Below are 12,201 nucleotides of genomic sequence, written 5' to 3'. Positions count from 1 at the left end.
GACGTCAAATAATTTAGATAACTGAAGTTAATATTTGAGTTTATATAACTAAAATGTATACACACGTTTTGTTTATACTTAATATCATTTTATTTTAGTATCATAATATAAGATTAATTTGATGTTTATCAGTGGGATTAACGAAATCTGCGTAATTGAAGGAAAATATACAGTGGAACCTCCGTTCCAAAATTTTCGGATTTTTACTCGTATAGTGAAACAATTTTTCCCATGCGTTCCATTTTCCATTTTGCGAGTCATTTTTCTTACAATTTATTTTGCTCGTTAAGCGAGGTTTCACTGTATTTCAAATAGTTATTAATATAATTTAAATTTGTTATATAAAAAAGTCACAATACAGCAATACCTCGCATAGTCCGGGTCATGATCGAAGATCGGACTATGCAAAGTATTACTATATATTTGAACATTATTCAATCAAAAAATCTCAAAAAGAAATGTTTAAATTGAAAAAAATTGTTATATCTGTGGTGTTTCTAAGAAATTATGTTTTGTATATAGTCTTATAAGTTTTTGTTTGTGGTTTATAGGAACTCTTACAGTCGAAGAGGTGTACCGCGACAGGGACCAGTTCGCTGCTCTTGTGCGGGAAGTAGCCGCACCGGACGTAGGTCGAATGGGAATTGAGATATTGTCGTTCACCATTAAAGACGTTTTCGATGATGTGCAATACCTGGCCTCTCTGGGCAAAGCTCAGACGGCAGTCGTGAAGCGCGACGCCGACGCCGGAGTTGCCGAAGCGAACCGTGACGCCGGAATCCGCGAAGCCGAGTGCCAGAAATCCGCAATGGACATCAAGTACTCCACCGATACGAAGATCGAAGACAATTCGCGTATGTTTAAGCTGCAGAAGGCACATTTCGATCAAGAGATCAACACGGCCGTAAGTATAAATCGCGACAAGCGAACAACACAATGTAAAATATTAAATACTTAATCTTTGGAAAACCATGCAGAAAGCCGAAGCGCAGTTAGCGTACGAGCTGCAAGCTGCCAAGATTCGCCAGAAGATCAGGAACGAGGAAATCCAGATTGAGGTGGTGGAGCGCAGAAAGCAGATCGAAGTGGAAGCGCAAGAAGTTCAGAGGAAAGAGCTCGAGTTGAACGCAACTGTTCGTTTACCAGCTAAAGCCGAAAGCTACAGGGTTGAGATGATTGCCCAAGGAAAGAGGTATATTTCTTACTTCTTATTAAGAAGGTTAGGATGTTAGAATGTAAATGCTAATTATGTGATTTTTTGTTACAATAGGACACACACTGTAGAAGCAGCGAAGGCTGACTCTGAGAAGATCAAATTGCTCGGAAGCGCTGAAGCAGAATCCATTTCGTTGATGGGTCAAGCCGAGGCCGAAGGAATGAGACTGAAAGCCTCTGTGTACAAGCAATACGGGAATGCGGCGAAGATGGCCATCGTTTTGGAAGCACTACCAAAGGTAATATATTTAACATTCACCTTCAGCTTTTTGTTAATTAATGAAGTTGTTGAATATAGTCAGCGCTCTATTAAAGTACGCTCGGTGATATGATTATTACGATCCTCAAATCAAAGAACGTACAAATATCCTAACCAACGTACAATGTCAGTATGACCAGTAGGCGTCTGTGCATGAAGTATTCATATTATGTATGTATTACTTTTATCCATGTTATGTTTTTTTTTCTACAACTAGTTTTTGGAAACAAATAAATTATATTGTATACAGTATGTATGCAAGTATATAATAACGTGTACGTTGTATACGTTTGAGCGAACCAGAATACCGGAATATGAAATATAAAATGAGAATGTATCGTCTGATTAATGTACATTCTCATAGGGAACATCAATTAAGTGTACGGATTATATACATTTATATTATAATCATTTACAATTTAATCTTTAATCATTTTAATTTTTATTAATAAAGATTATTAATCTTTTACGTTATTAATCTTAATACGTTTGTTTTTATTTTCATTTGCAGATTGCAGCCGAAATTGCAGCTCCTTTGGCGAAGACCGATGAAATAGTCCTGCTGGGTGGATCGGACACAGCCACTGATCAGATTTCACGGTTGGTTGGAAAATTACCTCCAGCAATAAACGCATTAACCGGCGTGGATCTTTCGAAAGTTTTAGGGAAGATTCCTGGAGCCACCGTCAACCAAACTACTGCCGTTAAATAAATAAATCAAAAACAAGCAGAAAATAACATTAAACAAAACTAAGAACAACACCGAATAATATACAAATACGACACAAATAGCCGCTCCTTCGGTAATTTCATTCTACGCCTTTACAATTGATATTTCTGGCTTTCAATTCTTTTATATACAAAACTTACTATATATATTATATTCGATTAAAGATGAAAAAAAATACAAAAAAAAATATTTTAAATATAAATATAATACTCGTGAAAACAAACCAAACAAAAAAAAGGACTATTATATATTTAATGAAGATTAATTAATTAAAGAGAGAAAATTAAATAAATGAAAATGTGTTCAGTATAGAAATTATATATATATAATAGCAAATTAATACAAAAATCTACAAAAGAAAAGATAACTATGCTACTTAACTCAAGTACATCGCGTATTATATAAAGAATGGATAATAATTGTAAATGTAACAAAAAAAAAGAAAAGAAAATGAATGAATGAAAATGAAAACGTTACAACACTTATTTGATTAGTTTATTTCCACAGTTTGCTATGAGTAATTCGATGACGTCGTGATCCACCGAGATTTTCTACTTTCGTTAATTGCTCAATGGACTTTCGTATATTTTAGTATTTTATCCTCGATTCATTCACAAGTTCACATAAACTAAAGACGTATTTTCATTTGAACGTTTTTTCCCCGAAACCGATGTGTATACACTACTTAATAAACATTATAACTTTTTAAATATGTAAATGTAAATTTCCAAACGCCAATCTTTTGACCAAAAAAAAAACAAACAAACAAAAACTGGATATGTAGTGATTCTTAGTGAATACGAGAGAGAAATTAAAAGGGCTAATAATAAAAGTTAGTAAACGAAAAATTAGTTTATATTTAGATTTTGAGAAGAGAAGAGAGCGAGAGAGGCAAAGTATAAAAAAAAGAAAATATTTTTTTAACTAAGAAACTACTACATGGTGAAAAACTATATAGATACACTTTAGGGGAAGGTTTTTCTTTTCTTTTAGGAGCGAACATTGTTTCTCAGGTCACAGAGTGTATAGCGTAATACAGTTAGCGGTCTTTCATTTCAGTATCACCCGTATTTAATCGTTACCAAGGATTATTCTATTTATTTTATATATAATTTCTAAACAACAAAGTTTCCTTGTCGAGAGACACAATTATGATTTTTTTTTTCTTTTCTTCCCTAAACTCGTCGTTTCCAATGTAATATTTAGCTTCAATGTTACACCGAGTACGCACGTGTGTTCGTATAAGGAAATAAGCCAAGAATATTTAAATAAAACAAGAGGAAACCTCGTTGCATAATATATAGAGAATCTCAAACGCGAATTTCAGCTAGTGGAACAGAGATTATTACCATGAGGAATATACAGTTAGCGTCTTTATAATCGAGTATTTTTGTACTCGCGTATAAAAAAAGAAGAGTTATCGCATTAAAGAGGTTTAACAAGAGATTAAAAATAAACAAAAAAACAAATATATATGTTAGAGTTCGTCGTGCTTCAATGAGAGTATTCATATATAGTTATTAGAAAAAGATATATTGTATTTATATTTTGATCAATTTACTTTCGTTTGTCTCTTTACAATTTATTTTCTCAGCACAAAGTAGTTGCTTTGTATACTTTTTTTTCTGTCAGATATCGATATTTTTATTATTTACATAAATATATTTTTGTTTCAATTTAATTTAAAACATTATATAATAATAATATACAGTGTATGTTTCGTTGCAATTTGTGAATTTTTGATAATAGTCTTTATTATATTTTATTATGTTGTCTTATTTTTGTTTCTTTTTTTTCTGTAAATTCTTTTATATATTATTATTATGTACGTGTATTCATTCGTATTGTTTTTGTAAACTTTTAATACACATTGTGTGGAAGATATTTTAATAAATGGCATGATTTAAAAACTACCGTTTTCAGAATTTTATTTATACAAAAATTTTTTAGGACAATTATTTTATTCGATATAAAACTATAAGTTATCAATAAATTATCCTATCAAAAAAAGTGTCTTAAGTAAGTATCCGGCAATAAAGGAGAAACATTTGATAACTTCTTCGAGATAAAATTTATTGGTTAACAACAAAATTGGAGTTGGAGATGATTTGAAACTTTTGAAAACGAACGCTTTACTTTGTATTATGGCCTTTAATACAAAAGTTTTTAATTGCTTTTCCTTCATCATTATTAGTGAAACGTTTGTTCTGTTTATTAATTTACTTATAGCATTATGATTATTTTTTATTGTCGAAGAGATTCATGTTATTGTAAACTTTATTTTCTATGATTGATGAGGTAGATTTTATATGGTCAGAACTATTTGAATTTTCCATTTTCCCATTAAATATAAACATTTACTGAATCGGAAGTCAAAATCCCAATGTTAAGTCAAAATTTCCATTAATTACAACGTTTCCTTTTAATTTGATCTGTATGATTTGCATCTTTTTGCAAAGTAAATATTTTGAAACACCTTTTTTGTGTCTTTTAAAGAACTCACAGAAGTACAATATTTATGTTTTAATTTGATATTCATTATTTAATTTCCAACTAATGATATTTCAAATGAATTAAAGCAGGTTAAACTGTATAAATAAACAAAAAAATAATTTATAATTACATCATTATGTTTGTTCTTTTAAACTACGTAGACTTCTATGCGTGCACATAAACTCAATGTTGTTTAAATACTATAAATAAGCGAGATGTGTTAAATTTAGTTTAGATTGTCCCTTATATTGTGCAACGTACAGTTATACTCAAATATCTTCAAATATTGGATTACGCACTACATAAACATCAATTTACAAGTAAGCAATTTATACATATGTGTTTTCTCTAATTAGTTCTTACTAATAATTAAAGTCAACCAGATTTGTATCGTTACAATAAATAAATTTAATTATTTTTGGTTTAATCATTTAATATTTTCATTATATTTTATTTTGTCTACTTTATACCTAATAGAATAGGCTATCAATTTATAGTGGTAAAATTTATTAATTTAAATGATTATTGTTAACACTAACATTTTTGTTGATTGAGTTTACATTTTAGTAAATAATAATTATTGCCATATTCTAAACAAGATAATTCTATATATTATCAAAACGATAAATATTTAATTTTTGGTTTCAATCGAACAAAATGAACTTCTTTCAATTTCTCATTGATATATCAAGAAATCTGCATCATTTAGCGATAGTTTAATTAATATCCGGTTTAATTTGTGAGTTTAATAAATAAATCAATTTTAACAAGTCAACTCCAAAATGTATATCATTAAATCGACATTTTTTTTAAATTTAATGAAATAAATAAAGTTACAATTTTTTTCACACAAGTAAAAGAAATACAGTGGAACCTCGCTTAATGAATTTAATCGGTTCCAAAATTTCCGGATTTTTTGCTCGTATAGTGAAACATATTTAAAAATACACATACTATGTGTACACAAGTTTTAAAAATGATGTAGCAGTCACGCAATCTCTTCTCATCGTCACTCGTAATGCAAAACGTCGCACGTTAAGCGAGTCATTTTTTTTACAATTCATTTTGCTCGTTAAGCGAAATGTTCGTTAAGCGAGGTTCCACTGTATATTGTTTTTTAATTGAATAAAACTAGATTTATAGATGTTTACTAAGAATTGATTAAAGTGTGACAACTTGGACTGAGATGAAATAAATACATGGAGAAGGCATAAACAGCAATTTGTAGTAATGACATCGAAATCATTTTATTGCATTGAAAACGATTTGCAACAACACCATGATTATCTCTAGGACTTTGTAAAAGTAAAGTGTTTCAAGGTAACGAAAACTAAATGATCTTAACAATAAAATACATCTGTACACCCAATTTATTTATAAATAAAATTTTATATTCATTCCAAATGGAATCATTAATTTTAAATTTAATTTTGTCTTGCGACGATTAAAACTGTTGGAAGCAACTAATGTCAATTGAAGCTAGATGTATTTCTAACAGTAGTTAATATTGAATAATGAAAAAAAAACAGGTATGATCTTTTCTTATGATTAAAGAAGTGTTTTTATAAAGATTTTAATAAAACAATTTATTTTGTTGGAAAAAAAGGGTTAAACTTCTAAAGTGAATTATCTTCTTCCAACAACTTCAATTTTGGTTTAGGAAATTCTGAATCAAAACTTCTTTTTTTTTGAGTTGCAAAATTATTAGTGAAAGAAATTTATTGTAAGAAGTACACAGCAGATCATCTTACAATATTTTGGTAATTATAAATAAAATGTTCCAATATAAAAAAAAACCAACAGGTTTTAAAATAACTTTCGTCTATCCTTGTAAATCCTACTCAAGCATTATCAAAAATAATCTTATCATACCATCTATATTATAAATACTTTCTTTGTATTTTCAGAAAGAAAATTTATGATTGTGTAATTAGTGATAAACGATGAACATCCTAGGTCATTTGATGAGTCCGTAATAACTGATATTTTCACATAGATGTAAAGTAGCATTTTTATTTTTGTTTTTTGAATGAAACATTTTCTCAATTGTACATTATTTCAACTTTGTTAATAATTGATAATTGGATTACATCAATTAAACAATTTTTGAATAAAATAAACATAATTTGATCCAAGTTTTCTAAATGAACACCAAGTAATATTACATTTTAAAAATATTACACTTTAGTGTCGAGAATAATTCTTTGAATACTCAAAATAGATTTTATTTACAAATGCAAATGTAATTTACATTTAATCAGCATAAATTGTGTAAAAATATTCGGGTCATTAAAATAACTATTATTATCTTATATAGCAACACTAAATATATATATGTATATAGAGAAGGCATGACAACAAAAATAACGCTCAGATAATGTATGTATACATATCACTTAGATATATCAGGTTCATAGAATAGTTGTGGTACGAACGTCTCTATCGACACTTCTATACATCTCAAACAAAAATATAAGTTAGTAAGTCACATTTTCACGTTATTTTTCTTCCAAATAATTAACCAAATATAAAATAAGATTTTCTACCTTTACTCTTCATGACAGCATATTATTACTTTCTGGATAAAAAGAGAAAAAATAACGATAAATATGCCTTGTATACATTAATAAAGTTATAACTAATTATAATCATTAATTGGAAATTTATAAAAAGTGTGCAAAGTACGATTTTTTAGACAATTATTTATCAAATCACATTTTACGTAAGATTCAAGTGTATCCATAAATAAACCACGTTTTTAGATTATCACAAAATTGTTCTAAAATTTGAACTTTTATTAAAACTGATTTCACATCAATATTTCCATTATACATAGGACGAATGTTGTTCTTTTTATATACTTTATATACGAGCAATAACTCGTATAGTCCGGATTCACTATAATCCGGTTTGAAAGAAATAGTAGGCATTTTTTTTTTATCGGATTTATAACTGTTTTATTTAGTTCCTCGATTAGTAAGGTTTAAATTAGATAATTTGCGAAACTTCTCGTATAATTAAATAAACAAAAATGTCATATGCTATTGCAACATATTGCGTATAATCAACGCTACACAAAAGATTAAACTCAGACATTGTAAAAAGTCGTTAAAATGTATTGCAATAAATGTTTTAGTATCTGCATTGACCATGACAAAAAATAATCTATATTTTATAGTCCTCTTGAATTTCCAATTATAAATGATGAAAAATTATTGTTTTTTTAGTATCTAAATTAAATTTATTTTAAAAAAATATTACGTTTAAATCTCCTTTGAATTACTTCACTTTATGAACGAATTTTTTACTGAAACTTCAAGCTTATTAAGATTATGTCCACCTCAACTTATAAATATTCCGAGTACTTTCAAAATAACCACCAATTCTTTATTTGCTATGTGAACGCATTAAGAGTTGTTATTCAAACAAATACATGTTTATTAGCACATTCAAATCATTACCATACATAGATAAGCACATAGATTTGAAAATTACATTAGTATGTTTTGATTTATCCTTTACTATAAAAGTGAAAATAGATTAGATAATGTATCTAAACATTTAGTTTAAAAAATATGCATCACTTAAATTAATAATTTAAAAAAAAATAATGTGACTATTCAAATTGTTTTAAATATTGTTATATAATTTAACTAAAGATTAAAACATTGATTAATTAAAGGTTTTTTTTAAATAATTTAAATTTGATCTGTAAATAGGAAGGATTATCTAATCATTTACTTGAGTATACATGTATTAATTAGAATGTGGAGTTTATTTGGATTTCATTAAAAATTGTAAAATGATTTGTTTAGGTGATACAAAATGGAATGTCTACCGGAATTAGTGAATTCAACGCTAGTCAATACACCTAGTGCACTCTACGTAATGGCCATGCTCTCTTTGCTCTCCGGTCCTTGTAAATTGGATGCGAAGAGTGGATACCCGGACGATCATAGCAACAATTTAAGAGATGGAGATTCTTTCGATTTCATCGTGGTTGGCGCCGGTTCGGCTGGATCAGTTCTTGCAAACCGATTATCGGAGAATCCTGCGCATAAAGTTCTCTTAGTAGAAGCTGGAGGACTCCCAACAATGTTGTCAGAGGTATGACGCATGGTATAATTTTATCAAAATATTCGCTCACAGTTTTTTTTTAACTTTAGATTCCAATGGCTTTCTATTGGCAACAAAACACGGAGTCGGATTGGCGATATAGGACGGAACCCACTGACAAAGTGTGTTTGGGTATGGTAGATGGTAGATGCAATTGGCCAAGAGGGAAGATCCTCGGTGGATCTGGAGCTTTGAACGCGATGATTTATGTTAGAGGCAACAAAAGGGATTACGACCGTTGGGCCGAGAAGGGAAACGATGGATGGGACTACGAGTCTGCGTTAGAGTACTTCAAGAAATCCGAAGATGTGCAGAAGGAGCAGTACAAAAGCTCTGAATATCACGGAACCGATGGTATTTTATCCACAAACTACGTATTGGACAACGAGATTTTGAGGGAGAAGCTTTTGAGAGGCTTCAACGAGACTGGTCTTCCGTGGAACGAGGACGAGCAACCAATTGGCGTTTACGAATGTTTAACCACCACCAAAAATGGACAGCGTCACAGTTCGGCCAAAGCGTTCTTAAAGAATCTGAAAAGACCCAATCTGTTTTTATCAATTAATACAATTGTCACCAAAGTATTAATATCCAATGGCAAAAGCGTCGGAATTCGCATGAAAGTCAACAATAAAATAATCAATGTTAAGGCGAGAAAAGAAGTTATCCTTTCTGGAGGATCTGTAAACACACCGCAACTGCTAATGCTTTCAGGAATTGGCCCAAAAGAGCATTTGGACGCAATGGGAATTCCTGTAATCAAAGATTTACCAGTGGGAAGGAATTTGCAGGATCATTTAGCAACTTTTGGTATAGCAGCGAAACTGGATTCGGCTGAGGGGATTTCGATTTCCGATGAATTTTACAAATACATAACTAAACGAGAAGGAATCTTCGGCGGCATTGGCGTTACCACCGTAATGACATTCCTCAGTACAAAGAATGAAGAGTATCCGGACATCCAATTGCACTTGCTGCAATCGTACCAAAAGGAAAAGGACAATTTGGAGACGACACTAACCCAAATTGGTTTCAACGAAGTATCCAAGAAGAGTTTACTGGATGTTCTCGACAACCACGATACGCTCAGTCTGGTGTTAACTTTATTGAATCCGAAATCCGTGGGTTATTTGGAGCTGAAATCCGCGAATCCATTCGAAGCGCCCATCATACACGCTAATTATTTCTCGCGTAACGAAGATTTGGAAACGCTGGTCGATGGAGTGGAGTTTATAAATAAGCTGATGAAATCGGAAGCGCTTAAAGATCTGCACCCGGAACTGGTGGATTATGAAATTCCAAACTGTTCAGGGCTCGAGTTCGGAAGCAGGGATTATTGGGCGTGCAACATACAGAATTTCGCGTCCACACTCTATCATCCTATTGGCACGTGCAAAATGGGTAAATTGGAGGACGGCGGTGTCGTTGATAGCAGATTGAGGGTGCACGGCATTGAAAGGTTGAGGGTGATCGACGCCAGTATTATGCCCGATATTGTGAGCGGAAACACGCACGCCCCGACAGTTATGATCGCTGAAAAGGGAGCGGACATGATAAAGGATGATTGGATGTAATTAAGCATCGTGCATAATTAGACAGGAATATTTGTTTACTGCTAGTTATAATTACTACGATAATTATTCAAAGCCTTATTTATTTTCCACTAAATTTACGTGTATGAATGTGGAACAAAAAGTTATATGATGTACAGTATTTAAATAAATCTAAATCAAAAATATGTAGATATTTTTATAGTGGAAAAAGATTTTTTAAATAATAAAAATATTAAGTCAATTGAAATTGTCTATTTTAATTGATTTATTTCGTATTTCTCAATAATAAACATTCTAAAATTCTTTCTATTTTTAACATTATTTTTAACACTTACTTGGTGACAAATATTCAATATAGTTTTAGATATTAGATATTATTATTATATGAAGGACAATATTAACAATTATTTCATCATCTAACAAAATCAAATATTTAGGATATTAAATTGATATTAAGTCTCTGAAATGTTACTAGCCATTTCGTCACAAATATCAAGTACAGACAAAAACGGTTTAAATTTTCCAAAAGAGACTACTGAAATACTTAATATCTATGTATTAAAATACATTTTAACAAGTAATCTGTAATTTTTATTGTAAAATCGTTTACTAACCGGCAGATTTGCAGAGACATTTTGGAACATGTTAGAAAACAATTACATTATTTGATTTCATTTCAAATTTTCGATATGGCCGCCTTGAACGCGAACTATAGCTATATAGTTGGTATACAAGCGAGTCACAAGCCGCACAAATGTGAAAACTTGCGAAACCTTGCTCTATTCACAAAGAAGGCTTTATTGAACACATTAACATTCTGGTATTCTTTAGTGCTGACATTGGCCTGTAAAATGACCCATACCGAGAAGTTGAGTGGATTTGCATCTGGTCTCTCAGTCATTGTTGGTTTACGTGTACTTTATGTGATAGTGCAGAATCTTCTTGAAACGTCCACTCTTTCTGACTGAAATGTTTGGTTTTCCACGGCTTCAGACCAACTTCCAAAACTTTTTCGTAGAAGACTTTTTCGCATTAACAAACGTTTTCGTAGTAGACTTTTTCGTATTAACATTGACTCCACGGTCCAAAAACACCAAAGGAGAGCGACTATCGACCGCCACAGCCTCCCAAACTACCACAAACGGTGGTACTTGACTTCTTATGGCCATTCGAATGTCTAAATTTTTGTTTGACCTCTCTTCTATATAAATTCGATCTTTTTGTTTGTTTACGAATTTCTCAATTAGGAGTTTTTTCTCATCAGACAAGACGATATTTGGCAATTGGCTGCGTTTGTACAAGCGCAAGAGCTTCTTCACTCTATCGAGCCTAGTTTTCTTTTGAACATCGATGAGATCTTGTCCTTTTTGGAACTTGTAAGACTTCACTTTGAATTCGATTTTGAGTATGTATTGTATGGTTATTTTCGATACATTCAGCTGAGCAGCCATTTGTCTTCCACTGCGTCGCGGATTTCATTCAATTCGAGCCTTAAGTTTCCGAACCACTTCTACCACAGATGTAGTTTTTTCCGACCACCAAAACAGCATTTTGTAACACTACTAGCTTTGTTATAACGATATATTCACATTAAGGTGTTCGAGGGCTTTAACAATAGCCACTTTTGGTTTTTTGCTCAAGTATTGGACTATCACACTATTACGTTTGAATTCCATTACTGATAACTTTATTTCAAAAAAACTGATATGAAAATGCTTCTGCAGACTTGTAAACAATTTAATCAGCTATCATTAGGCGAAATATGGACACAACATTGCCAACGGTTCAAAAGTTATAGCAGTTTTAAGTTGGTTGCAGCTCAAATGGGCCACCCT

General features: G+C 31.1%; 2 protein-coding genes across 5 annotated transcripts in view; both read left to right on the top strand.

Annotated features, from left to right (window-relative positions):
* The window catches only part of LOC108565215 (flotillin-2), a 137,038-nt gene extending 134,683 nt beyond the window's left edge, over positions 1-2,355 (top strand). The window contains exons 3-7 of one of the 3 annotated variants that reach the window (XM_017924565.1): positions 552-904; positions 978-1,192; positions 1,271-1,454; positions 1,986-2,074; positions 2,134-2,355. In XM_017924565.1, coding sequence (XP_017780054.1) covers positions 552-904; positions 978-1,192; positions 1,271-1,454; positions 1,986-2,074; positions 2,134-2,182 — 890 coding nt within the window. In that variant the 3' untranslated portion in view covers positions 2,183-2,355. Of the gene's footprint in view, positions 1-551; positions 905-977; positions 1,193-1,270; positions 1,455-1,985 lie in introns of all 3 variants that reach the window. The other 2 variants (XM_017924558.1, XM_017924573.1) reach the window with 2 other exon arrangements.
* Positions 2,356-7,066: 4,711 nt separating this feature from the next.
* On the top strand, positions 7,067-10,544 carry LOC108565315 (glucose dehydrogenase [FAD, quinone]-like). Of its 2 annotated transcripts, none has more exons than XM_017924716.1 (3): positions 7,067-7,173; positions 8,513-8,804; positions 8,864-10,544. In XM_017924716.1, exons 2-3 carry the CDS (start codon positions 8,523-8,525, stop codon positions 10,385-10,387), a joined length of 1,806 nt encoding a protein of 601 aa, XP_017780205.1. In that variant the 5' UTR covers positions 7,067-7,173; positions 8,513-8,522; the 3' UTR covers positions 10,388-10,544. The 2 variants fall into 2 exon arrangements, with proteins under 2 accessions (XP_017780205.1, XP_017780197.1); XM_017924708.1 differs by having other exon boundaries at positions 7,067-7,177; positions 8,864-10,543.
* The last annotated feature ends 1,657 nt before the right edge of the window (positions 10,545-12,201 follow it).

Source organism: Nicrophorus vespilloides, unplaced genomic scaffold (assembly GCF_001412225.1).
Source record: "Nicrophorus vespilloides isolate i.1.1-1 unplaced genomic scaffold, Nicve_v1.0, whole genome shotgun sequence".
Lineage (NCBI taxonomy): Eukaryota > Metazoa > Arthropoda > Insecta > Coleoptera > Silphidae > Nicrophorus > Nicrophorus vespilloides.
Note: the sequence above shows the minus strand (reverse complement) of the source record. Positions and strands in the feature narration are given on the sequence as shown.